The sequence below is a fragment of the Dermacentor variabilis genome, chromosome 3 (assembly GCF_050947875.1).
Source record: "Dermacentor variabilis isolate Ectoservices chromosome 3, ASM5094787v1, whole genome shotgun sequence".
NCBI lineage: Eukaryota > Metazoa > Arthropoda > Arachnida > Ixodida > Ixodidae > Dermacentor > Dermacentor variabilis.
Genome location: NC_134570.1, coordinates 164435539 through 164462777, shown reverse-complemented (window position 1 = coordinate 164462777; position 27239 = coordinate 164435539). Strand labels below are relative to the sequence as shown.

The window sequence follows — 27239 nt, the reverse complement described above, 5'->3', positions numbered from 1 at the left end:
TGCTTCTGGCGGTGTCCGCTCCATGGCACAGCCATGATCCACGCCAATCGTCGTGACCGCACAGCCCGATCCACAGCCCCGCCGTCGGCAGGCTTCGATCCAGATCGACATCGCCCGTTGACGCAACACGGCAGCGAAAACACACGCAAAACATTCTCGAAACGCAAAACACATAGGTACAAATAAATGACTAACATAAAAGCAACACGAACCATACCTAAGAAAACACACACACAAAAGCAAAACGAAGACGGATAGGTAAGACACAGAGAAACAAGTAGCCTAACGAAGAAACACTGAACAAAGGGAAAACAAGGACAGAGAAAGACAGATAGCAGCCTGCCTGTTTGCAGTGAAGTGGATAGCTTAGAGCTTTTTGAAGAGAAATGGGTGGCTGATCCAAAGTTGTGGATCCGTATAGGCATGCCTCATCTCAGTATATATGGTTACTCCGTCTGAGTTCAGCCGGACACAGTAAACGTGGTCTTCACTAGTGTGATGACATACGACTTCCAACGCTAGCGGAAATTCCTTCCACGGACGCACACTGTCCATGCGCGACACCAATCAAAATTGACTTTGACTACGCGATGTCTATGCAATGAACAGACGTGGAAGGTTCGGCGAAAGACGAAAAGTCGCTCCATGCCGGGCCAAGTCACAGCGCGAATCGATTGTAATGAAAACCTTGGCGCTCTGATGACCGTGCGATACTTGCCGGAGTGGTGCTAAATCGCGTTTCTCCGGCGCTGGGGGCTACCACCTTGAACACAGCTTTCACATTGCAGTGTTAGCGGGTGGCGCGCAATCTTCATCGGCCGAGCTTGTTGTGACCCCGCAGAGCGAACCCACCCGGGGCAACAGCGACACACGCTGTATCCGGCCCCCGCGCGCCCATTGCAATACCAGCATCACTAAGGTTCCCGCGCCCGTGCAATACCAGCCACGTTCCGGCGCTCTGCCTCCCTCAGGCCGTCGAACAACTATGTACAATTATTTACAAACGGGTCACTCTGCGGTCCCTTCAGCGCTCTTCGGGTTCAGGCCGTTTAAAAAAAATACAAATGACGATTCCGACACTCTAGTGGGGGTGGCCGGTTTCGTTCCCCTGGCTGGCTTTCCACCCGGGCTGTCCTCCTCGTCATCGCCGCGGGTTTGTGGGGGAGTGTCCCCTTTTGCGCACGCGACGGTGGGATGTCCGGGGAGCTTGCCTCTTCGCAGAGCGGGCTTGTTTTGTGGCCTTTGTCTCCGCTCGGCTATTGCGCTGCCAGTTTTGCCCCTCAATTGATGGTGCAGAAGACACCACCACTAACCGGTCTGCCTAAATGGAGATTTTCGGTGACAGAGGGCATATGAATAGTGCGTCACCTATCACAGCTTGAATTTTTGCAAGGAATGGCGTGCATCAACTGAAAACTGCCGGGCAGGCCACTGAGCCGCGCCAACAATAGCAAATGCGCGTATATTTGCAGAATTAGCCGGCGTTAGAGGCACTGTTCCCAAGCAGTCCGTGCAATTAGCAGCTGCCAGAATAGTAATGATGCTAGAGAGTCAAGGAAATTCGTCGGACCCACCGAATCGTTGAGCAGATGGAAGGACGGAAAAGTCAGCCCTCCCGGTACGAATCGGCGAGACCTCCGGCCCCGCACGGTCTCCACAATTGAGAACAACTGCAGCATCTCGGCAGCCACATGACTCCTTTCTTCGTCCGCGCTTCGCAGCACGGAACTTCCAAGCGGTTGTCCGATACGCTTACCACGCCACTTTTACTGAGGCAAGGTATGACAGAAAGTGTGATAGAAAAATAGATGAATCCGGCACATGGATGAGAGACATAGCACGGTTGACAAAGTGTGTTCGCAACGCAGCCTCTGCAACGCAGCAGCCCAGACATTCGGCGACCAGAGGCTGATTAGGTCCCTGGCCCCACGTTGGGCGCCAATTTGTGGTCTCCTCGCTACGCTCACAGCGCACGCTCCGATATCGCGCGCACCGGACGACCACCACGGGTTCGGGCACACCGAGCCGCCATGCGTGCAGGGCGCCGCGTCCGCGCCTGCTCTGTCCCGCTCCATGTGCCGACGCGCAGCTGTGCGCGTACGCGCCCTGTCGACCCCAGCTTAGTGGCAGGTGAGACCGCACGTGCAGCAAGGGAGACCCTAGGTGAAGCTCTCTAGAAGCCACAAAGGACATTTATTAAGATTGGACTCAATACAGACACACATTTTAACATCATGTCCGAATCTGAAGCTAATTAAGACACAAAAACATGGCCAAATGGTCGCTGGTGGCCGCTAACGGCGCACCGTGACAGAGAGAGAAACAAAGAACAAAGAACCCAGCAGTAAGAGGCTGCCTATCCGTCGGTAAGCGCCTGCCATCGCGCGCCCCACAGCAGAGAAAAGGGAAATAGAAAGAAATGACAGAGGAACAGGCGGGGGCATGATCGGCAGACGCTGCCTCAGGACATCGAGACGACGAGTGCGTGCGCCCGCCGAGGCCAGGACCCCGCCGAGCCGAAGTAACCATCGGCCTGCGGCGGACAAAGGGGACCGCCGCCGGCAGAGAGGAACACGTACGCACCTTCAGACGCCCCGATGTGGTCTCCCCGGGCCCCGTCTTGCACACACTTACCCGGAGTGAATAAAGGGAAAATGAGACATCCACCCGTTCGTAGCAATTGCTACAAAGGAAACCCATACGGGTTCCTCGAAAGAAAAGCCTCATAGTTGAAGAAAAATTCGTCCTGGTCCGGGACTCGAACCCGGGACCACCGCCTTTCCGGGGCAGCCGCTCTACCATCTGAGCTAACCAGGCGGCTAGCAGATGGCGAGGCGAAGTCGAATTTGTCGACAACACGAAGCAAAGGCAAGAGTTTGACGTAGTAGTTCTGCGGAAACCCGCAAGGTGGAGAGAAGCAATGAATAAAGGGAAAATGAGACATCCACCCGTTCGTAGCAATTGCTACAAAGGAAACCCATACGAGTTCCTCGAAAGAAAAGCCTCATAGTTGAAGAAAAATTCGTCCTGGTCCGGGACTCGAACCCGGGACCACCGCCTTTCCGGGGCAGCCGCTCTACCATCTGAGCTAACCAGGCGGCTAGCAGATGGCGGGGCGAAGTCGAATTTGTCGACAACACGAAGCAAAGGCAAGAGTTTGACGTAGTAGTTCTGCGGAAACCCGCAAGGTGGAGAGAAGCAATGAATAAAGGGAAAATGAGACATCCACCCGTTCGTAGCAATTGCTACAAAGGAAACCCATACGAGTTCCTCGAAAGAAAAGCCTCATAGTTGAAGAAAAATTCGTCCTGGTCCGGGACTCGAACCCGGGACCACCGCCTTTCCGGGGCAGCCGCTCTACCATCTGAGCTAACCAGGCGGCTAGCAGATGGCGGGGCGAAGTCGAATTTGTCGACAACACGAAGCAAAGGCAAGAGTTTGATGTAGTAGTTCTGCGGAAACCCGCAAGGTGGAGAGAAGCAATGAATAAAGGGAAAATGAGACATCCACCCGTTCGTAGCAATTGCTACAAAGGAAACCCATACGAGTTCCTCGAAAGAAAAGCCTCATAGTTGAAGAAAAATTCGTCCTGGTCCGGGACTCGAACCCGGGACCACCGCCTTTCCGGGGCAGCCGCTCTACCATCTGAGCTAACCAGGCGGCTAGCAGATGGCGGGGCGAAGTCGAATTTGTCGACAACACGAAGCAAAGGCAAGAGTTTGACGTAGTAGTTCTGCGGAAACCCGCAAGGTGGAGAGAAGCAATGAATAAAGGGAAAATGAGTGCACCCGGAGTGCACGCAAGCAGGGCCCGAATCCCGCCAAAATGTGAGCAAATGGGGAAAACCTGCTGACCTTCCCGTTGGCGGGATGACAGCAGAGCGGCAGTGTTTTATGACCCGCTGCCACACCGTCCAGGCAAGGAGGAGAGGGACACAGAGCCCCCAGCAACACAACGCACTGGCTCCACACAACCATCGCGAGAGCCCGAAAAATGCCGCAAGAGCCAGAAACCCCACATCTTTCAGACAAGAAACTGCTGCAACGTTGCCAGCTTGGTAAAACGCAAAATAACAACGAAAGCCTGCATTCGATTATCTGGGCACTGACGCCAAAAGACAAGCACACTTCTTTATTCATGGTGGAGGCTGCTGTGGCAGAGGCAGTATTAAAGTTCAATGCAGGCAATGCAAGGGCCTCAAAGGACATAATGAAAAAACTATGTCTAAATCCAAACGAGCAAAGTCATGGCAGCATCAGCCAAGAAGCGCAAAGCATCAGAAGATTTGCGCCAGTCCCTCAAAAAGCGGCACACAAGGGCCAGGAGTCAGCAGGACTACATGCCTGGTGCCTACTGAGCTGCTCCAGCTGTAAATTTGTAAATAAAATAGGCTTTTGCACGTTTTCTCACTTTTCTCAAAACATGTTTTTGGGTCACTTCACTAGACTATTGGAGTGATATCCCATGATCTAGAACAGCTAGAGCACTAATTCTTTCTTTAGCAAAAAGCCTAATCTGCATATTACAAAGTGCTGAGAGCAGAATTTCAAATTTGTGCACATGTGTAATTCCATTTTAATAATTTTCTTTTGGTGTGGTAGCCTTAGGTCAAGGAAAGAATTTTGATCACCTGCAGAATGGCTCATTAGAATTTCATTTGAAAACTTTTTGCAGCATTGCAGTTATTGCACATCATAGTATCTGGCTATGCAGTAATATTCACTTTCTGCTGAGCAGTTTTTTACCCATTGTCTCCGGAAACATTAGAGTAGAAGCACTGTCAATCTCCTGAACTAATGGACCTACAAGAAATATTATTGCATATTAGAAATCAGCACAAAAAAGACTAAGTAAGCTTGTTTATTTTCATCAGATTTGGCCATAAGATGCAGGAAATAATCTCCACAACCCATGTCCCCCCTTAAGCAAACATGCGACAAATAAAAGAAAAATTTGGAAGAAAATACGCACCAGTGTTTACGGTACACAACAGCTGATTGGACGAAACAATAGACTACGCTCGGGCTGGCATACTCTGGACGGGTTCTGAGGTGAGAGCACTGACTAACTGCGGTGGTAAACACAACTGATGCTTTAAAAATTATGTCATCGTGGTTCTGGCACGTTTAAATGCAGTGCATTTGAGGTGAGGAACGATGCCCACGGTAGCAGAAACCCACGCATTATATTTTCTACATGCCACCATGCCTTTGACAGCAGGTGCCACTAATCGTTGCCATTTACCAAAGAAACACGACTGGTCTGGCAACAATGTGGGCCTATCCCTGCTCAAAGGGCACTTTGCACAAGACCCCGGAGAGCACGAGGGGTGGCTTCAGAGGAGGCTGGCTTGCCGAGCCCAGCGGAATCATGTGACGCTCCTTCATAGTGTTTTTCCTTCCTCCATCGCAGTGGGGGGATGAAAGACGTGAGGAGGAAAATGGAGGAGGACGGTGTGGCAAAAGCGCGAGAAGAAAAGCGTGGTGTAGTGACGATGGCGCCAGAGTAGGGCACATCGTCTGGGAGGTTTGTCTACGGCGGCGGCTGTGAGTTGCACCCACATGCCACCCATGCGCTGCCTCTCGCAATCTCCAGATTAGCGAGGCAGTCGTGCCATACCTTGATCTGTTTGCAACGTATTGCACGAGACAGGTTGTTGTCCATGCCAGTCAATGTATTGTGGATTGAAAACACGTAATTTTGCATTACGGAGGATTATAATCGTCAGTAATTTTTATTTTGCGGCACCACCCCCAATTCTGAGCTTATTGCTTAACAGCAAGTGCGATGAGTGACGACTGGTACAGGGTCAAATGCCTCCGATTTCAAGGGGATTTGATGCAGTATATTAAGGCACAGGCTGCCAAGGACATGTATTGGGAAATACTAAATATTCGAAGTTAACATGAGGCAAATACACTATGCTTTAGTGTAACGGCTTACTAGTCTAGTTTTTTAACATTGACAACGTAATTTCAATGTTCCAAAATAACAAATTAACACAACTTGCTAATTAATGCATGTGGATATCATCATTTGATATTCAGTGCAATATTTGAAGCAAAGTATTTGTATCCATTTCATGTTAGAAAATTTTTGTATTTTCACACCCTTAGCTATCACAATGAGTCGACTTAAGCGTATAAACTTATGCATTAGGGCTAAGAGGAAAGATCCCATATGTATCAATATGTTATTCTCCGCATGTCGGTTATAATGATCGGAATTGTGCCTGTTGGGTGGTGTTTCCCATGCAGAATAATCGGGAAATATGCATGGCTAAGTCCCCCTTAACCGAGAGGGGATGAAAACTTTGCCTATGAGAGTTAATATCTGCTGCAATTACAGTGCAGCACGTCCTATCTGCACGGCGATTGCGAATGCCAAGGAGAGGAGCATTGTAAGTTGGCGTAGCGTGCGAGAAGATCGCGCCAGCTGCGTCACATCGCCAGCAATCATGCGAGTGTCCACAGAAGAGAGAAAAAAATTACAATACTTCATATGTGAAGTTTGAGCACAGGTCTATCTGTGTTTTCATCTTGCAATGTTGGCTGGTGCAGACAAGCTGTCTCGTGTGGAACATTGCAAACGCAGCAAAGTGTGGTGTGATGCCTCGCTGATTGGGAGATTGCGAGAGGCAGCAATGAGTGATGCATGGGTACGATACACAGTAGCCACCGCAGACAGACCTCTACTCACGCAGCACTAAGTTTCCATGTGTGGTATCGGTGGATACGCTTGCTGCATGCCTTATTGATGACACAATCTGGGAACAAACCATGCGCGCTACTCTGGCGCCATCTCGTAACGTTCGTCCCTACAGAACACATATCGTGCTGTACCATGTTTTTCTTCTCACCCTTTCGCTATACAGTACTCCACTGCACCCTCCTCCTTGTGCTCTCTTCGCTATGGCTGTCTTTCATCCCCTGCTAAACTCTGTGTTCACTCTTTCATCGTTCACTGTGCTCGTTTGCTTGGTTATGCCAAGGACGCTGACGCTCAAGCAAGAACAGGCACCAAGAGCTATGCTCTAAAGAAAAAAACAAGAAGTGAACAGTGCTCCCTTTCTACAATCTCCCTCTCTTTCTCACTGAGTGCAGAAATATGCCACGGAAGCAGCAGTGGTGTGCTGACAAAGTGCGAAGCTGTGTCGCTTGAGATGAAGCTAAAAATTTTGCAAGACTCAAAGAAGTACGAGCTCATGCAGTCAATGATATTTATGATTTTGAAAACCGGGAGCACTACGATCATGAAGGCTAGAACCAATGGCCATATCAACCAACGGAAAAGGTGGGCTTTGTGCGCGAGGGCCATGATTAGGACGAAATCCCCGATGGGTGAAACCAACATGGTGGAAGCCACTGACATTACCGAACTCTGGGAGCTCGTCGCTACTCACAGTGAAATAGGTGGTGCTTCTGTGGAGTTTCTGAATGCAGATAGTGATGCCTCGTTCTGCAACAGGATCTCCGACAGGGCAATGTTGTCGCAACAGACGGCGGCATAATGCAACAACAGCAGGGGCAGGGACTGCGAGATTGACAATCGCTCATGTTTGACACCAACCCCGATGTTGACCCATTGTGCACTGTCATAAATCGGGTCGCTCATTGATTTAATGCTCGTGAAATTATATAGCCGGCAGTGATCACGCAGCAGCTGGACGTGATGCACACCGCATTTGTGAACCTGAAACTTATGCAAAAGCAAGGGCAGATTTCTGACTACTTCAGTGCACCTAACACTTGACATGCTGTTTTGAGGTATAAATAAACGTTTTGTTTTTCACAGCCTACTTTCAGCAGTGTCGGTTTTTATTGCAAGTGGCAAATTTGGTTTCGGAGCTACAAACATATTTACGGCAGCTTTTCTTTTTTTGTGGCAGTCCATATATAGTGATAGTCAGTTATGACGATCAGATCTTTAGTTCTTGAGTGGACTGCACTGTATACAGAATAAACATTACGGATTGTCCACACGTACATGCTATGTGTAGATGTTTGTTGTTGCATCATATTTTGACTGTTACCAAAATGAGACGTAGCAATGTGGCAACGTCATTGCGATTGACATTTTTTCTCGATCAGTTTTTCCACTAGTCGGTATACTAACCCTATGGCCACATACAGCCGTGTGGATAGTGGTCGTCACGCACAAGCAGCGCTTCTCTTTTATTTTATCACACCTCTCTCTCGCTGTCACGTGTAGCTGGCAAAGCTAGGCTCGCAGGCGCACCCTCGGACATTGCAGTCTCGGAGGGCACCTAGCTGCACCTGCGCCGCAGGTAGATGATGATGCTTGCATGTGGCGTGCTGAAAACCAGTACCCCCACTTCTCTCACTCACTGCTGCATGTTGCGCTGGCTGGCGCAGCTAGGTGTGACTGAGATTGTGTTGGTGTAGTCTCGGAGGCCGTGAGTCGGTAAAGTCAAGCGAGTGAAGCCTTGGCAAGCCGCAGTGTTATGAGAGAGTGGCAGTTTGGATAGTTAAAACTTTCATGGGCCACTTATAGGGCGAGCTGTGCGTCTGGCGCTTTGCCAAGCTCGGTAGAGCCATCTTTGAAAGTCTTGGAGGTCGCCAAATACCGTCCTAACGGTGTAGTTGGTGCACCGTGTTGTGTGTCATGTGCTGCTTGAACACGACAGACTTCATTTGCGTAGCAGCAGTTCCTTATGACAGCGTCACTGTTTTGCTGCTTTCATGACTATATAAGAGAGCCAAGTGGTAAGAAAAGACCATTGTATTGGCACATGTCCTTATTTATCTTTTCGAGTGACCATCTAAGAAATGTTATCGCTCAGGGCGGGATGCGCCCGCATTTATTGGAAGCTTTTTGAACGTTATCAATGTGTCTACCTGTTTTCCGTTGTCAATGAAGCTTGTGTAATCTCATTGCATGTGCGTCGTGAATTGTGCAGAATTTTCTGGAAGACATGTAGGCACCAGCGGTCACTCTAGAACCTTCAATGAGTTATGTATAAAAGTCTATGCGCTTGACCGGCAGATCAGATTTTCGCCGATCGCCGATTGTGTTTGCTGCTATCGTTGTGCTTGGAGTGTAGCCTTTTTTTGTGGGCACAGGTTTGCCCAATAGAAACTTAGTGTTGTTATTCATAGTTTCTCTGCTGCGTTCTTCCCTACTATGTGACAATATTGGAACTTTCGCCGGTTTCATGACAATATAAGCGAGCCAAGTGGAAAGTCGAAGGAAAAGACCATCATGTTGGAACAGAAGGAAGCTATCATAAAGGCAGTCACATCATGTGCTAAAATGTCGCATGTTGTACATGCGGAAAAATCTTTTGATAGTGTTATATTAAAATTGCATCATATACGCTGCCACGGATCAGTTCGGTGGGCCATGGAGGCGTAGTCTTCTTTGTAAGTATTAAATTGTGCACACTACTGGGCATATCATGCAGTAAAGGGCAACGGTCGACATAACAATGTGATGCGCACACAAAGTAATTTTGGCTTCCCCTTCAGCTTCATTGTAATGAGGCAGGCATGAAGCTCCGCACTGAATTTGTGCAACGCACCCTAAACTGGCAGCATTGCGTGGTCAGTCACACTCATGATATCTTAACTTTGTGACAATGTGCGACTAGTGCAGTCGAACCCACTTATAACAATATTAGATGCCACGAAAATTCCATTGTTATAATTGATAATTGTAACCGGGTTGCATGAAAAAAAATCAAAATAGGGGTGTGACAGAGATGTGAGAAAAGTATAATGGCGGGGAGGCCAGTGCCCTTCCCCACCACTTTCCTCCATCTGGCTGCTCATTGTGTTTACTCATTTAACTGCTTCCTGGGCGCTCCGTTCGCGTGTAACAAGCCGCGGCTGTCGGTGTTAAAGAATGGCACTGCTTTAACAACTGCACAGAGGGGCTACGGGTGGCAAGTGACATGCGAGCTCCACTGAGGCATCGTACGGGTAGCCCCAAAAGGAGCCTTTTAAAAATTGCGAGAAGGCTGCCGTGGCAGCCTGTCGGCTTGAGAATTCCAGAAGAAACACCGAGGCGAGATTGTCACAAGCATCCGCCATGTACTTCTGACTGGCTTGCACGAGAAAACCCTATGTCCGTCAGCCTTTCATGCTTTACGCAAAGCTTGCTGGCATCTTTCTCCAAGGCATCCAGGTGCTCCACGTAGTGCAACAGAAGGTTTTTCGCAGAAATGAATCCCTGGAGGGACAGAATCATCTGCCGGGCCTCCTGTGAGGACAACGTTGAGGCAGTCTGCCCTACCGCATAATTGCTGCCATCGCTATCTGATGCAAGCACAATCGTGACGATCGCCTCATCGGTTGGAAGCACTTAGTTTCCAAATCTACAGCTGTGCGCGTTCTTTTCACCGGCAACGCCGTGCATTGCCGATGATCAGCGGGTGGATCAGCCATCTTCCGTTTCGGCGGCGAGAAACTGCATGGTCAGGAACGATTTCGACGCAAACAACGAAGACCAACACGAGCGATTAAGCTATTTGTAGAATTGTTCTGAATGAGGAGCCAGCGAGCAGCCTTCGAGCAGTGCAGTTGGCGCGGCCCATTCATGTTTCGGAGGGTGAGGCGGTGTAGAGCTTGTGGACGCAGCCGAGCTGTGCGCGCAGTCTGTGTTCAGAGGGGTGGAAGGGCGACTGGAGAGAGGTGCACGGAGATGGCTGGAAAATGAGTGCGCGGTGGCTGTTGGAGCAGTGGCCCACCGTGCAGCAGCTCGAATTTCTCGTTATTTTTTTTTTTTCCCCAAGGATTTCACATTTTACTACCTTTCGGCTTGGACACCAGCAGCCAAACTTCATTGTTATAACCGATAATGTGGCATCAGGGCATTGTAGTATGCGGGTTGTTTCACCATGGAAGACATACAAAAGTTGACGGTGCAGCAGCTTCTCATTGTTATAACCGATACATTGTTAAAACCGGTATCCTTATAAGTGGGTTCGACTGTAAATACAAAATGTTGCCTTGGCCATCATGAAATCTTAAGTGTGGCATCATTTCGGTATCATTTATGAAGCACAACATAGAGGAAAATTCTGTAAACAGATATTTTGTGATACTGCTCTTGTAAAAACCTACCAAGTTGATTTTGCCATCGAATTAAGGTTTTTGCTGCCTTGTCCAAAACCAAAAGTTTGGTCGGCAATGTTCCCTAACTCGTCATACGTGTGTTAATTGAGTGCATGTGCACTGTGTAATGCAGCGCTGCCCGTAAGTCCTCATTTCAGTGGGCTTTCTTTATTTAAAACTCGATTGAATTTGAAAAATGTTTGGGCCCCTTCAAGTTTCACTTCTTGAGATTCAGTTGCTTTTCCCAAATTTACTTTAACCACATAGACTAAATTGAGTGCTATATGGCACGACTGCACCGTAGTTCTTGAAATTTAGTGCAGTCAGAATCAGTTGCAATGTGCAATGGTAGGATATTTCAGACGGTCATGGATTGCAGTATGAGTGAAAAGGCAACAGACAATCTGTGGCAAGTGATTTGTTTGACTTTGCATGAATGGTCGCTGCGGTGCAGTGCAGTTACACGGGCAGTAGGTGCCGATGCTTGCTACGCGTCGCGTTTAGTGCGTAAATTGATGACCCTCGTGTCTCACATATGCGGCTATTCCAGCGGAGGCAAGCCTGGGCAGTGCTAGTCGGCCAACTTCGCCGGCGAGCAGCGCTTTGCAGCGTCAAGCGGTGAGTGCCCCAGTGGCCACTTTGGTCAAGCAGCACATGGCCGACATCGAGGAACCTGGCTTTACGTACCGGCCACTCAACGGCGACGAAAGGCGCAAGCAGGTGGGTCACCAAGGCTGGACGGTGGGTCCGTTGTTGCGAGAGGTTAGAAGCACTAGATGAAATTTGTTGCGAACTGTGATCGTTTTTAAGCAGTGCGTTGATTTGAGCTAGTTGGTAGCTGGCGCCCATGTTGTGCGTGTTTAGTTCCCCATCTCTTGCGCCGTGAAGTGTAATTTACTATGTGCTTGTGTAACCTTTCATGGGCACAAGCAAAGAATGGGTCGCTTTGTGTCTAAATCATTACAAGTATGTTCTTGATCACGTATCGTTTACAAAATGTCTGGTTTGAAGGGTGACAAGTGTAGGAGGAAAAAGTGCACCTGTAGGTGCGTCTGTCCACATGCAAGGAGAGCATCGTGGCCTGCTTCTGTTTCTTTGTGGCAGCCTGTAAAATGATCAGAACTAGTCCGTGTACCCTAGTACAGTATGAAAAATCAGTGTGTGGCTGTTTTGCATGTCTTTAGAGTACGGTATGTTATTTTGCGCATGCAGTTGCACCCGCATACTCATTCATGGCTTCCCCGTATCACAAGTGCTCTCAGAAAACAGAGCCTCTTTGGTAGCCTCAAAGGCTATGCATTTCTCCTATGTAGCGCTGTGATGTTTGGGTGAGGCTTGGATAATCTATTTTGGCAGGTGTAGACATGGCAGATTGAAATGCCCGACCCCACCAAAATTATGAAGCGCACATCTGTCATGAAAACAGGTCTCTGGGTATTTTCAATAAACAAATGTGAGAGAAAATGGGCTTGGGCTTTTATTACTGTGTCTTCGTTGTAGTGGAAGAAAGGAATTCTCATCATAGTAGACTTCGTTTGTCACTGTGGTGTCTTGAAAGAAAGAAGAAATAAGTAACTAAACATGGTGGTAAAGGAAGAGGAAGTAAACAATTGGCAGAATCGTTCTGCTTGTTGGTGTCTGTGTTCAGAAACCACCGCACAGGAAAGTTCAATTGTAATAGTAAAATTTAACCTAGATATAATGAAGTCAGTAAAATTGGCAATTTGCTTCATTATATAGAAATTCTGTTGTATTGAAATTTGACCTTTTATGCAAATAAGTACAGTTACCGCTCGATTTTCTTACACGGAAGGGGCCTAAAAAATTTTCTGCATTCTCGGGCAATTGAAAAAAATCTGAATGAGAAAAAAATTCTTTCCTTGAATTTGAGAGTCGGCGCCGAAAGCTACAGTTTCATGTTGTGCCATCGATATCCTCAAATTGGCAGTAGGAAGTAAAACAAGCCACGCTTTCGTGTTCACTCCTCCCCCGCGGCTGATAATGTTGCCCGTAGTGGGACGACGGTATCGTGAAAAGTACTGCCAGTGGGGAATAAATCCTTCGTTGGCCTCTCTCTTCAACGCGTCCCCAAGACTCGATTTTGCACGACATCCAATACTAAACGCGCAGAAAGGCAGCACATACGATGCGCCACCATCACGGCACGGCCACTGTTTACACACGGGGCAAATTACCTCTAAAAGAGGTCTGAGTAATAGCGGAGACAGGAACAGAGGACTAAATAACAAAGATTTGCCAATCAACTTCTTAATTATTTACTTTACACGGCATATTGCTATGTACAAATTGCAGCCCGAGATGAATCTCCCAGGGACATCTGTTTCGAGGTTATATTACCCAAAGTGTTGCACCAAATGCATCGGTGTTCCAGTTAGTGCTTGAATAATTTATTGCAGAGGCCGCAAAAAGCCCACCCACTCTAAACTTTGCTTACACATTACATATGCCTTGCCCCTTACTTTAGCCAAATGGAAACACGGAACCTTCTTTAGTTCACTAAGGACAGCGGGCGAACATTGTATCAAGCATGAAAATACCGTAAGGGTGAGGGTTCATGAATTTTTGTAACACTCCTAATTAACTCGGTAGCATTAAAGTTTTGAGATATATTGCATAAAAGAAAAATGAATCATAAATAAATTTACAATTTATCGCCTATAATCAGTCATTAAAAATGTGATTTACTCCAATAAATGTAATAAAAAATCTTTGCTGAATTATTTAAATTTATATTTATAATAATGTTATATTCATTTATGCTATATATGAAAATTGTGTAACGCAGAGTTCTTTCCAGGCATTGGGAAACATAGCTAATAACATAACAAATAATGACAGCATGACATTTGAAACACTTTTTTCAAAATTTTTTTGCAAAAGCTGTGTTTGATCCACACACATTTAACTTTGCACCCATACTTTTCATAGTAGTCTGCTTATTGTTGTTAAGGTTGATCTTAGCAACATTTGTAGTTAACGTATTATTGTGTGTATAACCCACGCCAAAAACATAAAAGAAATTGAACAGTAAAGTCAGGGTGTCAGTTATACGCAAATTTTGCCGTGATGCCTCGGCTCTTTGCCATTCAATGTTTCTTTATCTCCCTTCTCGCCTTCATGGTCGCTCATTCTCCTCATTACGGGTCGCTGTTTTGCATCTAGTTGTTAGTGAAGTGCAGTCTGCGGTAGTGAACTACAACTCCGATCACGGTGAGCTGTGGCACTCAATGGTCTTCCATTACAACGCAGCGGAAGCTGAAGATTGTCAGCATTGCCGAAGAGGTGGGAGCAGACCCACTCACTGAAGATTGACGTGGACGAGTCGTGCATCTGTGAATGGAGACTGTTCTTACAAAGATGTGTGCATTGTTGTGTGCAGTTATTTCTGCGGAATACATGCGCTGATTAAAACAACGAAAAAATTTTTTTCGAGGCTGTTATAATTGGAGGGAAAAGAATGGGTTATACGTGGTGGCAGGTGATACGCAGAAAAATGCGGTATGCAACGGCTGCTTGTGGAATGCTTCACTGCATGAAAAGGTAATCGTACATGCTCTGGAGCACTTGATTACACAATTTATTGCAGAGGGCGTAATCAACCGAAACTATCAACTTTGCATACGCATTACTCGTAACATGCCGCATATTTTCGCTAAATGTAGACTTTGTGGGACATAGGGTTAGCTCAGGAAACAAGTTCACACAACACTTTCAAGCACATGTTTAAGGATATTGCATAAAAGGTATTTAATTCACAGGAATTTCACTTCATACACTAATTGGGCAGTTTTTTCTACATCATTGCTAAATGGGATACTGGTGGCATTTCTAGTTATGTCAGGGAGACGGGCTAAATTTTGCGCCGCTTGTGAAATACTCATAACACTCCAAACCACTTGCATAAGTAATTCATAGCAAATGCCGCAATAAACAGAAGCACCGAACAGAAAAGGTACCTTTTATAGTTTGAGAACACCAGGCAAGCATTGTAAAACATCAAAATACAAAAATAAGTCACAGTTTTGGCCAAAAGGCGAAGAATCGATTGCGATAGCAAATTAGTAGACAGCTATATGAAAGGATAGTAGTTTTACTGGCTGTATAAGCTAGTAAACATTTGCTTACTGATTAAATTAACAGGCATGGTGTCGCACACATTCAATGACCTTGGACACTTTCTCTTAAAACACTGGCGTGAAGAAGAGCGGCGGCAGCAGCAGCGAGCTAATTGATCTTCATTCTGCCTCTCGCCTCCACGCTAACTAAGTGGGGAGAACAGGGCGCACACAAAGCCATCAGCCCTCGGCGCACCTAGACTTTGAACTCATCGCAGATTGCTTTTAAGATGGGGCTCGTGCAGTCGCCATTAGCCCCACCATATGTAGCTGCTGCCGGCTTAGATACCAGCTACAGTAAAACCTCGTTAAACCGTACCCGCTTAAAGAGTAGTATCATTTTAAATGTAGTAAAGTCAAATCCTCGACTCAGCAGCCATTGAACATAGTGTGTTTTGTATACAGTCGCCGACCGTTTATTCGGACCTCACAGGGACTGCAGAATTGTCCGAATAAACAGGTGTCCAAAAAAGCAGATTAAAAAAAAAGAAGAAATCCCTTATTTCCATGCACTTATTCGGGCTCGGCAGTAGGCTTGAAGAAATCGTGAATGCGCCATTGCATGCTGTTCCGTTTACGCGCAGTCAGATAAGCCTGAATCTCGGAGAGGGTCGTACGGTCACTATACGCGGCTGAAAGCACAGTCACTGCTTGTGCACGCTCCGCATGCGACGGCAGTGTAGCACATGGTGCGTCATCTTCCGACTCGGAGTCATCGTCCGGCGGTGCAGCAGAAACCTGACGAATGATCTCGCCGTCGTCGAGTTCTGCGCATGTCAGTACAGCAGTGTCAGCACCTGTGAAACTGTCAAATGAGACGGTGTCCGAAATCACAATGCAAACGCTGCACATGTCTCTGCAGAACATTTTCCGCGCCAGTAGGGAGCACATCGGAAGGTGACAAATCCTAGGCATCCTGGCACCCGCTTGCCGGCATGCGCCAGCGCAGTCTGCGCGGGCACTGTCAGTGCCACTAGACACTTGATGCGATGTTTCTGTATGCAGTGTTGGATCACCGCAACCTCGACCTAGCACACAAAGCAAACACCACCACGCCATCACGCCGACACCAGTCACACAAACGAAAAATGTGGCCTACTCGCAGCGTTGTGCACGAAGAAACTAACAAATCAGCTGCTGGATTGTCTTGACATGGCTTACTGAGCTGAGACCGGAACTGCTGTAGCAACTCTATCGAGCCAGGCAGAAACGATGATGATGAGCGGGGATTTCCAGTAGCGCCACTTCGTGAGGCAGCAAGGAGGCTCCGTTCAAAACAAAAATGGTGTTCAAGTCGAACCATGCACCGGTCAGAGTCGGTGCATGGTGCTCTCGATCGAGTTGGCTCAAGGAGTGTCCGAAAAATCAGACGAGAGGTTGCAAGGTGTCCGAATTTTCGACAGTTGCTATACATTATGGTCTATGGGGAAAATGATGGTGCCGCGAAGTAGACCGAATAATCGAGCAAGTCCGAATTTTTGGAGTCCGAAAAATCAGTCGGCGACTGTACGCATAAACTGCACCAGCCTATTGCGTACGTATTGGTTAGCACGTAGTGTTTCCGCTTGTCTTGTGCGCTAGCTGCACTTATAGCATCACAGCCTGTGATACAAAAAACACCCAACCGCACACAATGCTGCATTCAAGCTTGGAGTTGTTGCATGCACCGAAGGGCATGGGAAAATGGCAGCCGGCCACAACGAGACTGCTAAGAAGCACCTCTGTGGTGAGGTGCCAGATGACATGTTATGACTGAAATGAAGTTTTTTTTTTTTGGTTACATACAGTCGACGCTGATAATCCAGCGAAAAAGGTCTGTTTTATCTTAAGTCCATTCTGTCCAAAGTTAGGGCCATGGTATGTTGTGAAATGGCAAAACCTTGTATATATCACAGTAAGTGAATGCAAAAACAACAAAAACATAGAAATTAAATAACTTGTACAGAAGGCACTGGGCAGCGGGCATAGTGCTAGTGGATGAGAAGACGACGACGAAGTGTGCTTGCTTCCTCGTTTCGAGATAGCACCGACCTGTTTTAAGCCTACCGCTGCAACCTAGAGCTAGTGCTGCTAGGCGAACACCCCCCCGTTGCATTTGGTGGAGCTGCTGGGTTTCTCTTCAACATCCTGGAACTCCGCAGTCGGACGCTACTACCAGCTGTTACAATGGATGAACCGGGACCGTCCCAGGCTGCTGCTCCCGTGCCCTCGGCCATCATCTGCTCTGGTGTTATCCGCCAGCGCGATCCGGCTATATTTAGCGGCACAGACGACCACGACGTGGAAGACTGGCTCGCCGAATATGACCGTGTAAGCGGCTATAATAAGTGGGACGACTGCGCCAAGCTCACAAATGTCATATTTTACTTGACTGACGTGGCCAACCTATGGTTCCGCAATGACGAAGCCGATTTTACCACCTGGTCGGCTTTCACGGCGACTTTGGCTGAGGTCTTCGGCCGTCCCGCAGTTCGCCGGCTTCGCGCTGAGCAGCGCTTGCGTGGTCGAGCTCAAGGCCAGGACGAGACCTTCACCAGTTACATTGAAGACGTGCTCTCGCTCTGCAAGCGCGTCAACTCATCCATGGATGAAGCAGACAAGATCAAGCACGTCATGAAAGGCATCGATGAGCATGCCTTTCAAATGCTCGTCGCGAAGAGTCCCCGGACGATTGCCGAGCTCATACAGCTTTGCCAGCAGTACGACGAGCTGCGCAAGCAACGTGCATCAACACGCGCTGCTCAGCAGGACACTGCGGATCTATCTCCGTTGGACTTCGGTCGCGACGCTGCCAACATCTCTGCTTTAATGCCGGAGATAAAGCAGTTCATCCGCCAGGAAGTCGTACGCCAACTCTCTCTGGCGAATAGCGCACCCGAGCCGTCGACAACCCTGGCTCCTTCGCTTCGTCACGTCATTCAGACGTAAGTTGCCGCGGCGCTGCCATCTGCCCCTCCTCCGCAGCCTGCAGCTGGACCGCTAACGTACGCTGACGTTTTCGCGCGGCCTTACACTCCTCCGGCTCCTGATTCCTACCGGGCCACCGGCACCTTCCATGTACCGCCGCCACCTTCGCGTCCGATAGTCGTTCCTTACTCGGCTGCTGGAGCCCCTGTCGTCAACCCGTGGCGAACACCTGATAACCGACCAATACCGTATTTACCCGCGTATAACCTGCCCCTGCGTATAACCCGCACCCCTAACTTTGAACTCGGCGGAAAAAAAAAAAAAAACTCGCGTATAACCCGCACGTCTACCTGAAAAAAAAAAAATGAGCGCTAGAAAGATGAAACTCACACTCAGTGATCATTTCGTTTTCAGAACATTTATTCAAACGACCGCCACCACGTCACTGGTTATCCGATTCTTAATCGTCGCCGCTCTCACTACTGCCATCCGAGGCTTCATCGCCACTCTCAAAGACGTAGTCGTCCTCGGAACCATCCAGACTATTACTGATCGCACATTTTTTAAAGCTTTTGCGCACCAAATCGGCCGGTATCGCTTTCCACGCATCCACGATCCACTGGCACAGCAATGGAATGTCAGGCCTTCGCACGCGTCCCGTCGGTGTGAGGGCGTAAATGCCGTCGGCCATCCACTGGGCATACAGCCGCTTCACGTGTGCCTTGAACGGCTTGTTCAGGCACACGTCGAGTGGCTGTAGCATGGACGTCATGCCGCCAGGTATTATGACGAGGTCGGTGCTGGTCTCGGCAAGGCGAGCCTTCACCGCATCAGTGCAGTGGCCTCTGAAGGAATCTAGTACGAGCATCGACCGGCGTGCCAGCAAGGCACCTGGTCTTCGCTCCCAGATTACTCGAAGCCAGTCACCGACTAGGCCACTGTTCATCCACGAATTTTCTTCCGCACGCACAACGATTCCTGGGGGCAGTGGAATGCTAGGTAGCGTCTTGCGTTTGAAAATCACATACGGGCGCAGTTTCGTGCCGTCAGCCAAAGCGCATAGCATGACTGTGCAGCGCAGCTTGGCATTTCCGCCGGTCAGCACGCTGACTGATTTGGAGCCCTTTTTTTCCATGGTCGTGTCCATCGGCATCTCAAAGTACACAGGTGTTTGATCAGCATTTCCCACCTGAGACAGCAAATAGCTGTGCTCCTTCCGAAGTGCGATCACATATCGTTGAAAGTTCAACAACTTTTCCTCGTAGGCTTCAGGAAGCCGCTGGCACATGGTTGTTCGCCGCCGCATAGAAAATCCATGTCTTCGCATGAAGCGCTGAAGCCATCCACGGCTTGCACGAAACTCACGTGGAATGTTCAATTCCCGGGCCAACTTCAGGGCTTCCATTTGCGCCATCTCAGTCGAAACAGCGTGGCCACGACTTCTCTGCTCCTCAATGAACTTCGCAAGCTGCGTCTCGAGGTGGGGGTACGCGCCAGTCTTCGGACCCCGAAACGCTCGCCTGTTCCGGTTCGTTGCTTCGAGACTCTCTTTTTTCTTCCTCCAGTCGCGAATGCACGACTCGTCGACGTCATGCTGTCTTGCAGCAGCTCTGTTGCCGATTTCTTCGGCAGCGGCTATAATCTTTAGCTTCTCTTTCGCTGTGAAACACTGCCGTCGAGTCGCACTCATGATGCCAAAACAAAGCAGGCAAACAGTGCAAACTGGGGTAAGTACACTAAACAGCGCCTAACGCGAGGCTCAACAATGCTGGCCTTTCGTTGGCCCTTCATCGGCTTGACAAGCGTCGATGACGATGGGGATGGCGGACTACACCGGGAGACCGCCGCACATTGCGGTGAAGCCGACCCCCCCCCCCTCCCAAGGAAAAAATTCGCAGATAACCCGCACCCCCACTTTTTAAACGCGTTTTTTCACATTTTGGTGCGGGTTATACGCGAATAAATACGGTATGTTATTCATGCCATTTTCCGGGCCACATAGCACGATTCTGCCGCCGTCACAGCCCCCGTTTACCTGACAGTGGGGGTGCCTCAAGCTACAGGCCTGCTCGACTTCCGCGTCAGGACCAATCTAACCTTCCTCCGGACACCTCTTACAGTCGCCTCCCCTTCGATTCACGCCGGTCGCCTTCCCCACGTCGCCGATCCATTTCCCTGATGGTTCGCCGACCCAGCCCAGCCCGAGAGGAAAACTAGCAGTCGCAGTTCCAGAGGCAAGAACTGCGTTTCCGTCGAACATTTCAAGGCCTCATTCTGCGCCAGCGAACGAAATTGAACTGTCCGTGGACGGCGTCACCGTGCACGCACTTATCGACACCGGAGCCGCCGTTTCTATTATTAGTGAGAAGCTCTGCCGCAATTTGAACAAAGTGACCATTCCCCTTACCTCTCTTTCTCTGCGTACGGCAACCTCGCATCGCGTTCAGCCTTCAGCGTCGTGCATAGCCCGGGTTGTCATTCAAAGCGTTATGCATGTTATAGAATTTGTCGTCCTGCCTCGTTCCTCGCACGACGTTATTCTTGGTTGGAATTTCCTATCTGTAAATCAAGCTCTTATCGACTGCGCTCGTTGCGAACTTACGTTATCAGTGCCGTGTTTTGACCCTGACGACCATTATTCTCGTAAAGTTGTTGCCGCCTCTGACATCGATATTGCACCTTTCTCCGCCGCTCTGGTTCCTGTGTTATGTAGCTCTGCTGCGAACTCATCTGTCCTTTTTACGCCGTCCACCACTTGTGCGCGCCGCCGGAACTTTCTGCTTCCGTTTGCTGTCGTCACTTTTTGCGAAGGTTCTGCTGCCCTTTACGTGTGCAATCCGTCCGCCTGCCCATCATCCCTACTCCGTGACGAGTGCCTGGGTACCGCTGAAGCTTTCGATAGCATTCTTCCGGCCACCATGTTTGGTGATACGACATCACTTCCGATTTGTGCCGTAACTCCTCCCGCCGCGACCGATGCCCCTGTAGACGTCTTCGCTCGTGCCGTCGACGCAGAACTCACACCTGCGCAGCACACCGAAATCATCAAGCTCCTCCAGCGTTTTCGTGCCTCATTTGACATTGGCCAACCATCCTTGGGCCGGGCGTCCGCAGTCGTTCACCGTATCTACACCAGCCAACAAACACCATTGCGCCAGCGTCCGTATCATGTGTCGGCCGCTGAACGCCGTGTCATCGACCAGCACGTTGACGACATGCTGGAGCGTGGCATCATCCAGCCCTCTAACAGTCCCTGGGCATCTCCGGTTGTCCTTGTTAAAAAAAAAAGACGGCTCCATTCGGTTCTGCGTCGACTATCACCGCCTTAACCAAATAACACGCAAAGATGTCTATCCTCTGCCACGCATCGACGATGCCTTGGACAGTCTGCAGGGAGCGGAATTCTTTTCCTCGCTGGATCTACGCTCCGGGTATTGGCAAGTGCCAATGGCAGAGGCCGATCGCCAAAAGACAGCCTTTGTAACTCCTGATGGACTATATGAATTCACCGTCATGTCGTTCGGCCTCTGCAACGCGCCTGCCACTTTCGAGCGAATGATGGATAGCATTCTTCGAGGGCTGAAGTGGAAAACGTGCCTCTGTTATTTGGATGACATTGTGGTTTTTTCCACCGACTTTGCGACGCACCTCAGCCGCCTCGAGCAAGTCCTTGCGTGCCTCTCCACTGCAGGACTGCAACTCAATCTGAAGAAATGCCACTTCGGCGCTCCCACACTTACTATTCTCGGTCATGTAGTTTCCAGAGACGGTATCCTCCCGGACCCCACGAAACTTAGCGCCGTAACAGAGTTCCCCAAACCAACCATCATGAAAGAGCTTCGCAGTTTCATCGGCTTGTGCTCATATTTCCGGCGCTTCATCCGTAACTTTGCCTCTATCATCGCCCCCTTGACGCAGCTTCTCACCGGCAGTTCTGACCTATCAGCCTGGTCCCTGGCATGCGACAACGCATTCCAAGAACTGCGACGCGTTCTCACCTCTCCTCTAGTACTGCAACACTTCGATCCATCTGCACCAACTGAGATCCATACGGACGCTAGCGGTGTCGGGCTCAGCGCTGTTCTTGCACAACGCAAGGATGGCTTCGAAGAGTACGTCGTCGCGTATGCCAGCCGCACCCTTACCAAAGCCGAGGCGAACTACTCGGTTACTGAAAAGGAATGTCTGGCCATCATTTGGGCAATCGGAAAATTTCGTCCTTATGTGTACGGGCGTCCATTTGACATCGTGACCGACCATCATGCCCTATGCTGGTTATCTTCATTAAAAGATCCAACTGGTCGGCTCGCCCGTTGGGCATTGCGCCTGCAAGAGTACGACATCCGCGTTGTTTATCGCTCCGGCCGAAAACATTCAGACGCAGACGCTCTATCCCGGTCACCCCTGCCCTCCGGTCCTGTCCACTCATCTATTTCCACACATGGAGCCTTCGCCCTCAACATTACCGACATGCCATCAGAGCAGCGCAAGGACCCATGGATCTCTTCGCTTATTGACTTCCTGTCTAGCCAGTCGCCAGCACCAATTTCTCGGACGCTCCGTCGTCAAGCCGCGCACTTCATCATTCGGGATAACCTGCTGTACCGCCGCAACTACAATTCGAGCGGTCGCAAGTGGTTGCTTGTTATACCCTGACACCTGCGCCCTGACATCTGCGCCACGTTCCACGACGATCCCCAATGCGGCCACGCTGGTGTCTTAAAGACATACTCTCGCATCCAGCTTCGGTACTACTGGCGCGGTATGTACCGCTTCGTTCGCCAGTACGTCCGGTCCTGCCTCATATGCCGACGCAAGACGCCACCTCAACATGCCACCGGTCCCTTGCAACCTTTACCATGCCCCGCGCGCGTGTTCGACCGCGTCGGCATTGACCTATACGGTCCGCTTCCCAACACTCCAAGTGGCAACCGCTGAGTTATTGTCGCTATCGACCACCTCACGCGGTATGCCGAAACTTCAGCCCTAGCATCTACCACAGCAAAAGACGTCGCCAGTTTTATCCTTCGAAACCTGATTTTACGCCATGGAGCACCTAGAGAATTACTGAGCGACCGCGGTCGCGTTTTTCTCTCCGACGTCATTGCAGCATTGCTAAAGGAGTGTCGCATCATTCACCGCACCACCACGGCATATCATCCTCAAACTAATGGGATGACAGAGCGTTTCAACTGCACCCTTGGTGACATGTTGGCCATGTATGCTTCATCTGACCACTCGAATTGGGATCGCATTCTGCCTTTCGTCACCTACGCTTACAATACCGCCACGCAAAGCACCACTGGGTTCTCCCCTTTCTTTCTCCTTTACGGACACGAACCTTCATGCACTATGGACACGATTCTGCCTTACCGACCAGATGCTTCGGAGTGCACGACTGTCTCTAGAGCGGCAAAAGCATCGCCATGATTCATCTACTGCGGCTACGTGCTTTGCTCCTGGCTCGCTGGTCTGGTTGTGGGTGCCCTCTACTCCTCCAGGCCTTTCCTCTAAGCTCCTCTCCAAGTACCACGGTCCTTATCGGGTACTGAAGAAAACATCCGCGGTCAACTACCTCATCAAGCCAACGGAAGCGCCTTCCGACCAGCGTCGTCGCGGCCAGGAAATTGTGCACGTCTCCCGGCTCAAGCAGTGCCATGACCCTTCTGTGTTTTCCTGCCCTTAGGTCGCCAGGATGGCTACTCTTTTGGTGCGGAGTGATTGTACTGAAGGCACTGGGCAGCGGTCATGGTGCTAGTGGATGAGAAGAAGACGACGAGGTGTGCTTGCTTCCCCGTTTCGAGATAGCACTGACCTGTTTTAAGCCTACCGCTGCAACCTAGAGCTAGTGCTGCTAGGTGAACAACCCCCCGTTGCAAACTAAATAAACAGGCTTGTGCAGTAATCGTACAACTGCATGGCACGGCATCTTCCTGTCCGCTGTTTTCCGGATGCTAGTTGCTGACAAATAGCATTGTCCTCGTCGTGCTAGAGCTTATATACGCTTGCACAATGGCAAGACGAATGGCCGGCACAACAGTGGGGAGCTTATTCACAGCCATGCCAACCACTCGGCCCGAGCGTGTCGCGGCCGCTGATGGTACAGATGACGGTTACAGCTTGTTCTTCACACAAAACAGTGGCTGATAGTATGAACTGATATGTTAATTTTGCCTTTCGCGACAAGCGGCGATCGCTGCCCAAATCTGTATCACGAATGAGAGCCGCAGTGCAAGGCAAGTTCAACTCGGAGTCTGTGTCGGGCCTCCTCTCCACTGTAAGCAAGACGGCTTGACTGCAGTATGCGTCTCATAGTCTGGGTGCCCGAATAGCCACATATACTCTTTCTTGTGCGAATTGGTGCTATGAGAAATAAAGCGCCCTCAAAACAGTGCATCTAGCTATCGTTGGCAGTTGTTCTTGAAGCACCGTGTAATATGGCTTCACTTCGAAGCTGGTTGAACCCAGCGGCACTGTCGGCGCTTGCTCGGCACTGAGCCGACAGCAGTAGGCGGTGGCGGTCTGCTTGTGTGGTTGACTCAAAAAACTCTCTGCCAGCGGGACATTGTGTAGCACGTCACTGCAGGAAGCTTGCCATTAGCGTATTCATTGCTTAAGAAAAATTGTCTAAAATTTCGCAAGCAGCCGGAAATAGTTGCATGTAACGCACACTCGTATGCACGCAACTGTAGACCATGTAGACAAATTTTGCCGAATGTGTCTGTTTAGCCAATAGTCCGTTTTAGCAAGGTCTGTTAGAAGCAGAATGGATTGTATTTATAATATTGGCAGACCAGATTAAATGAGAAGAATAGTCTTTTGTATCCAAAAGTATGTTGTATGCGGATTTTTTGATGGACTGGATGTGGACTGGATGTGGACTGAAAATTGAATTGCAAATGGCTTATCCATTTATGGGCTGCACTCGTGAAATATTTTTTTTAGGAAGTGCCCCCTTTACATGACTATCTACGGTATTCTGCTTCTATAACGGAACCAAGAAAGCCAGAAATGCAAGACCTGAGACAATATCAGTTACAGTGTTTGCTCGCAGCTCGTAGTACATTTTCTGGCAGCAGAAATGTCAAATACTTGGCAAGAGCAATTCAAAGTGGCACAAATACAAATGTGTGGGAGATCTTCGCTGGCCCACTGAAAGCATCATGCTTGCATTTATATTGCACGCACCTGATTGTGATCCCCCCCTTTGTTTATGCATTGCAGTGTACGCTTATAACAAATATAAAGTATAGCAAAGACACTTTTGTGTCAGATGCATTGTCATTATAACAAGGTTTCACAGTTGCATCGGCATTCTTTGGGATAGTGGTGGCATAGCAAAACTCACCGTGAAAACTGTCTGCTGTGCAGGTAACCTGCCTGGTGCAGCTGGCAGGCCAGGCGTGCCGGTCTATCAACAGACAGCTCGAGCAGAAACTTGGCGCCACGGGTCACCAGGACAGCGACGGCGCTCAGCAGCATGACCACCTCAGCAGAGCCAGCAGCAGCACTAGCAGCAGTTCGTGGTGGGGCCTGCTGAAGCGAGGTGCCCGGCGGGTCCTCAGCTCGCTCCTTTCACCCGGGGCCCCCGATGAGGTGGCCGAGTGGAAGCGGACACAAAACTACTTGCACGCTTCCGTTGACGAGCTCTGCCGGGCCTTCAAGGTGGGTACACACCTAGGTGTTGCTGCTGACTGACTAAGCACAGGCATAGTATGTGGAGCTCAAGGACACGACAACAGAAGCCAGCTAGATACGAGAAACGACTGGCCATTCTTAGTGTGAGAGCATTACTTGGCTCATTGTGCCAACCCGCTGTCATGAGAAAGCCATGGCAGAGAAACGGTGCATAAATTAGGTCATCTTCATCTAACCAAAAAAAAATATAAATATAAGTGTCCATGGTGAGGATTCGATCCTCTGCCCCACTGCTACTGCTCCGTAGTCGAGCGTCCTAACCAGTGTGCCACTGTCATATTGTGCCACTGTCTGCAACGGGTGACAGTGGTGAATGTCTTTGAGCCTGTGCATGTGGTTGGGCTCTGCCTGACAGCGGCTGCAGAGCGAGCACGGCGAGCTGCAGCCGGTTGCTCTGCCTTTTGCATTGTGGAGGACCTTGGGTGCGATTTTGTTGCGAGGCCTTTTCCCGATGCTAATGCCTTTCGGTGCTTTTCGCGTTCCTGAGTGGTCAAGAGTTGCCCCGCATGGCCACTCACGAACACGAAAAGCGCCGAAAGGCATTAGCATATACACGAATCGTGATATTGTTGGTGCCGTGGGCAAGAAAGCCTGCCATGCTACAACAGCTCACGCCCATCGGCTGCGTCATTGTCGGCCTGTTCTGATAAAATTGTCTCAGCAACACACCGCACTGAATGGTTGGTCAATCGCTGGCATCAGCGTCTCGTCGGTCTCGTATCGACCCAGTGCTACCACGTTGTACGTGAAGTCAGGCACACGCTGTCACCACCAGAAAGAAAGGGCCGATGCTTCAAGAAGACTTCGGTGGCAATGCAATGTTTTTGAAGTGTCGCCCAAGTGTAATGCAGGGGCGTTTCGATAAATTTGTTAGCCATCAATGCAAGGCGGCAACTACGTGATTCACGATGCAGTCCAAATGAAGCCTTGGCCACTTTCTGTTTTAAAGTGGAGTTGCAGTCTTAGCTATGCACGTTTTCAACAGTGAACAGACGTAGGTCGACCTACCAGTAGAGTTCCAACGAGGTACACGGCACAACTGTTTGCTGCAGTGTGCATCTGGGTGCATTTTTTGTTTCTTCAGGGGACTTTCTCCCTATTTCAGGCCGTGCGGCCACGTGCACTTCCCTTCTAAAATGTTTCATGACTAATCCCCTAGGGCAGGGCGCATGTGCTGTTACACCGTGAAAAAAGGTGGATTATACACGCATGCACCCGCCGTCTCCTGTCACAGTACGATCACCGATATGCATAATAAGTGTACTGGCAGGCCTTCTGAGCTATTTTGGACATGCCTGGCGCACTTTGAGCCCTTTAGGGCAATAAAAGGCATGCATTCATTTTTTTTGGACTGCCTGGTTTTTTGGACTTTTTTGTGGCCCCTCAGGAGTTCGAAAAATCGGACCTTGACTGTAAGTCACTC

General features: G+C 49.4%; 1 protein-coding gene across 2 annotated transcripts in view; it reads left to right on the top strand.

The window, feature by feature from the left end:
- LOC142576491 (sphingomyelin phosphodiesterase 4) overlaps positions 1 to 27239 on the top strand; it is a 153762-nt gene that overhangs the window by 100878 nt on the left and 25645 nt on the right. For both annotated transcript variants that reach the window (XM_075686641.1, XM_075686640.1), the window contains exons 13-14: positions 11626 to 11795; positions 25490 to 25783. In XM_075686641.1, the coding sequence (XP_075542756.1) occupies positions 11626 to 11795; positions 25490 to 25783 (464 nt within the window). The remainder of the gene's footprint in view (positions 1 to 11625; positions 11796 to 25489; positions 25784 to 27239) is intronic.